General features: G+C 37.7%; 1 protein-coding gene across 1 annotated transcript in view; it reads left to right on the top strand.

The window, feature by feature from the left end:
- The first annotated feature begins 6 nt into the window (after positions 1–6).
- The window catches only part of PARN (poly(A)-specific ribonuclease), a 58081-nt gene continuing 54963 nt past the window's right edge, over positions 7–3124 (top strand). The window contains exons 1-4 of the mRNA XM_085302981.1: positions 7–162; positions 1035–1114; positions 1789–1856; positions 1953–2034. Coding sequence (XP_085159107.1) covers positions 1795–1856; positions 1953–2034 — 144 coding nt within the window. The 5' untranslated portion in view covers positions 7–162; positions 1035–1114; positions 1789–1794. The remainder of the gene's footprint in view (positions 163–1034; positions 1115–1788; positions 1857–1952; positions 2035–3124) is intronic.

The following is a 3124-nucleotide window of genomic DNA, read 5'->3' as shown; positions in this document are numbered from 1 at the left end:
GGCCCGGCCCGGCCTTTCCTGCCCGCCGGGGCAGGAATTGGAGTCGTTATTCGCCTCAGGTGTGTTTTACCCCTCTCCCTGCAGATTTTAAGGATAATCTCAGTAAAGTATACGAAGCCATTGAGGAAGCAGACTTCCTGGCCATCGATGGGGAGTTTTCAGGTAATAGCGGCGCCCGTGTCGTGGTTGCAGAGCGTTGGCGATACCTGCGTGTGGTCTCCAAGGCCGCTTATGTGTCTTACGCGAAGCCTTGAAATACGTAAAGCAAAGGCCGTCTGAAAATGATTAAACCACTTGCTGTGTACGTGGTAGCAGGGCTTTGGGCACGATGAGATACACAGTATGCCCCTTACGCTCCCTCTCCACAGTAATTTTTGAATATGTTAATTGATTTGCAGGCTTCAGGAGAACTTGAAGTTTTTCTGTATGTCATGCAAGCAAGAGGCTTGGGTAGAGGAGAAGGGCCCTGTAAGCAATCTCATAAGGGGAAAAACTGCAGTATGAACTCATAGATCCATAAAACCCAGGGGATGTACACATAAAAATGCTTTAGTAAATATTTCAACTTTGGGAAGATGGCTCACAAACATGAGCAGAATAAAGCTTTTTAAAATATGGTGCAAGTGGTTGGTTTTAAACATTGTTGAAGGTGACTAGGTCATGTGGTAAAGCTATGGATAGCTCTCTGTCCATTCTTATCTTGACTCTGATTCAGTATTGTGTTGTAAAGATCCATCAATATCATGTTATTGGTGCTTTTATGTTAGTGTCATGTAGAATGTGAATAAGACTTTGCAACAGGGATTTACTGCTAGAACATGCTAACTGTTATTTCACTAAGCTAAAAGAAAGTCAGATGCCTTTTATTTTGAAGATGTATGCTGCTATAGATTAGAAAAAATCTTTCTCAACTGAAATACTCTTAACATATATTTTAAATGAAAKTATTTTTCTTAAATAACAGCTGTTGTTTTCTTTGCTGTGGATAACTTTGAAAAGCTTACCAAAAAGCAAAATCCATCCTACTTTTTCAGGGATCAGTGATGGGCCTTCAGTTAGTGCATTAACCAATGGCTTTGACACACCAGAAGAAAGGTATCAGAAACTTAAAAAGGTAAAATGTTTACATTGACTGTAATTTTGTGTAATCTGTACCACGTGATTTCTCTCTGCCCTCAACAGAATTGAATAATCCTCTCTGTTCTTTGGGTTTAAAAAGTATGTTTGGCCCTCAGCAATGATCAAGTCTTTTAGTGAAGCCTTGATACTTGTTTGTGAAATACTGGAGAACATAATGATGAAGTGCTTAGTGAGTGTACTAACATTCCTATCGCTGTTAGCTGTGTGAATTAGAGGACTATTAAATATATTATTAGATGTGTTTGAAAGCTGTTATGCACACAGGATCGTTCATGGCCTTCTTCAAGGGACACAAATGAACATTGAGAAGGAGGACTGAGTTGCTTTAGATGCAGTGTCCCTTCTTTATGTGTGAGCAAGAGGTGGAGCTAGATGAATCTTCCCTCAGTTCCCGTGTGCTTAGGGAGTGAAAATGGGAACTGCGAATCTTCTTAGGGGAACAGGGAGMTGATTACTTGGGGTTGAAAACTAGATGAAAAGCTCTGGTATRTTTATTTGAAAATTACTGATAGAAACAGCATTGCTTAGGAAGATGCAGAATTGGTTAACTTTGAAACCAGCAGAAATCATATTATTTCTGGTACACTTCAGCTATCTTTAAATGAGTAAGATTTTTATTCTCATTAAAAGTTTTTCTTTCCTTTCCAGCATTCCATGGATTTTTTGCTCTTTCAGTTTGGCCTTTGCACTTTTAAATATGACCATGCAGAAGAAAAGTATGTTATTCTGTTTATACCTTGTGTTTTTAATTGAGTAATTTCCAAGGTAATATTAATTCACTGTATTGACATGCAACTCATCTTTTTTCACAGGTATATAATGAAGTCATTTAATTTCTATATTTTTCCAAAACCCTTTAACAGAAGTTCGCCAGATGTCAAGTTTGTCTGTCAGGTTAGTAGAAAAAGAAGCTTGATTTTTTTGCTCCATTAAGGTATGCCTGTAGAAGACTCCTCAAAAAGATTTTCAGGAACACTGTACATGTAGAATGAGAATGAGTTGTTTCTTTTAACTGCTTAAAAGGCAGATAAGCATAAGGTTTTGGGGGATTGTTTTGTTTTYTGAAAGAAGAAATGTAAGCATCATTTAAGATTACTGCTAGAACAATCCCTAAAAATTAACATAAGAGAGAGTATCTCTGACTTCAGCTTCAAAATGCTAATACACATTAAATTGTAGTCAACRTGGTTTCTGTAATTGGAGATAATGTTCCAAGTTACCTGGTAAGATGCTTTTTTCTTTCCTTTTTTTTTTCCTTATGTGACTTTCTCTTTCACTGCTTCTTCTGTTTGATCCTTTATTCCCAACTGCTTGTCTCATTTGCACTGCTTCCCAGGCTATTGCCAAAATTTTTCTGGTCATATTTCTCCTGAACCACGTTTTGCTTTCTCTTCAGTTTCCTCTCTCCATACAGCTCATTTTTCATCTTTCTCCCTTATACAAGTACAATGGATAGTGTAGAATAAAAAATTGTTAGGACATTAAAGAAAGCAAAAGTTACAATTTGAGATAAACTAGAGAAAAAGCAGAAAATTGCTATATGCCTGTCTGGTCTACTTAGTTTGCAAATAGCTGAGTTATGGAAGCTTTCTACTGCAGCTTGATGTAGCTCAAGAGGGCACCAGAGATTATCTAGTACATCTGCTTCCCCCTCCCCACCCGCAAAAGCCATGTATGTATTTAAAGAGAAGATCACAATAAAAGATGTATTATAAAAAGGCTTATGCTGATCCCAGTGCTTGGATTAAATTTATTTGTGAGGTTGTTTTGATTGAGAGAGAGATGAGGCTGTTTTATAGTGAAGCCTTTTCTGTTCATCAAAGCAAACACATGAAATTTCCATATTCTTCCAGACAGCTGAATGGCAGCTTTCTGTCAAACCTACAGCTAGTCCAGGTTCTTTTCTTTTTCCTTAGGCTTCTGAGTTACCAGGAATTCTGTGTGGGTTGTTTGTTTGTTTTCTGGCATTTTCCCATCTTGTATA

Source organism: Rhea americana, unplaced genomic scaffold, assembly GCF_003343005.1.
Source record: "Rhea americana isolate MKP2758 unplaced genomic scaffold, rheAme1 scaffold_10, whole genome shotgun sequence".
Lineage (NCBI taxonomy): Eukaryota > Metazoa > Chordata > Aves > Rheiformes > Rheidae > Rhea > Rhea americana.
The sequence above is the reverse complement of the archived record's forward strand: the minus strand, read 5'-3'. Positions and strand labels throughout refer to the sequence as shown.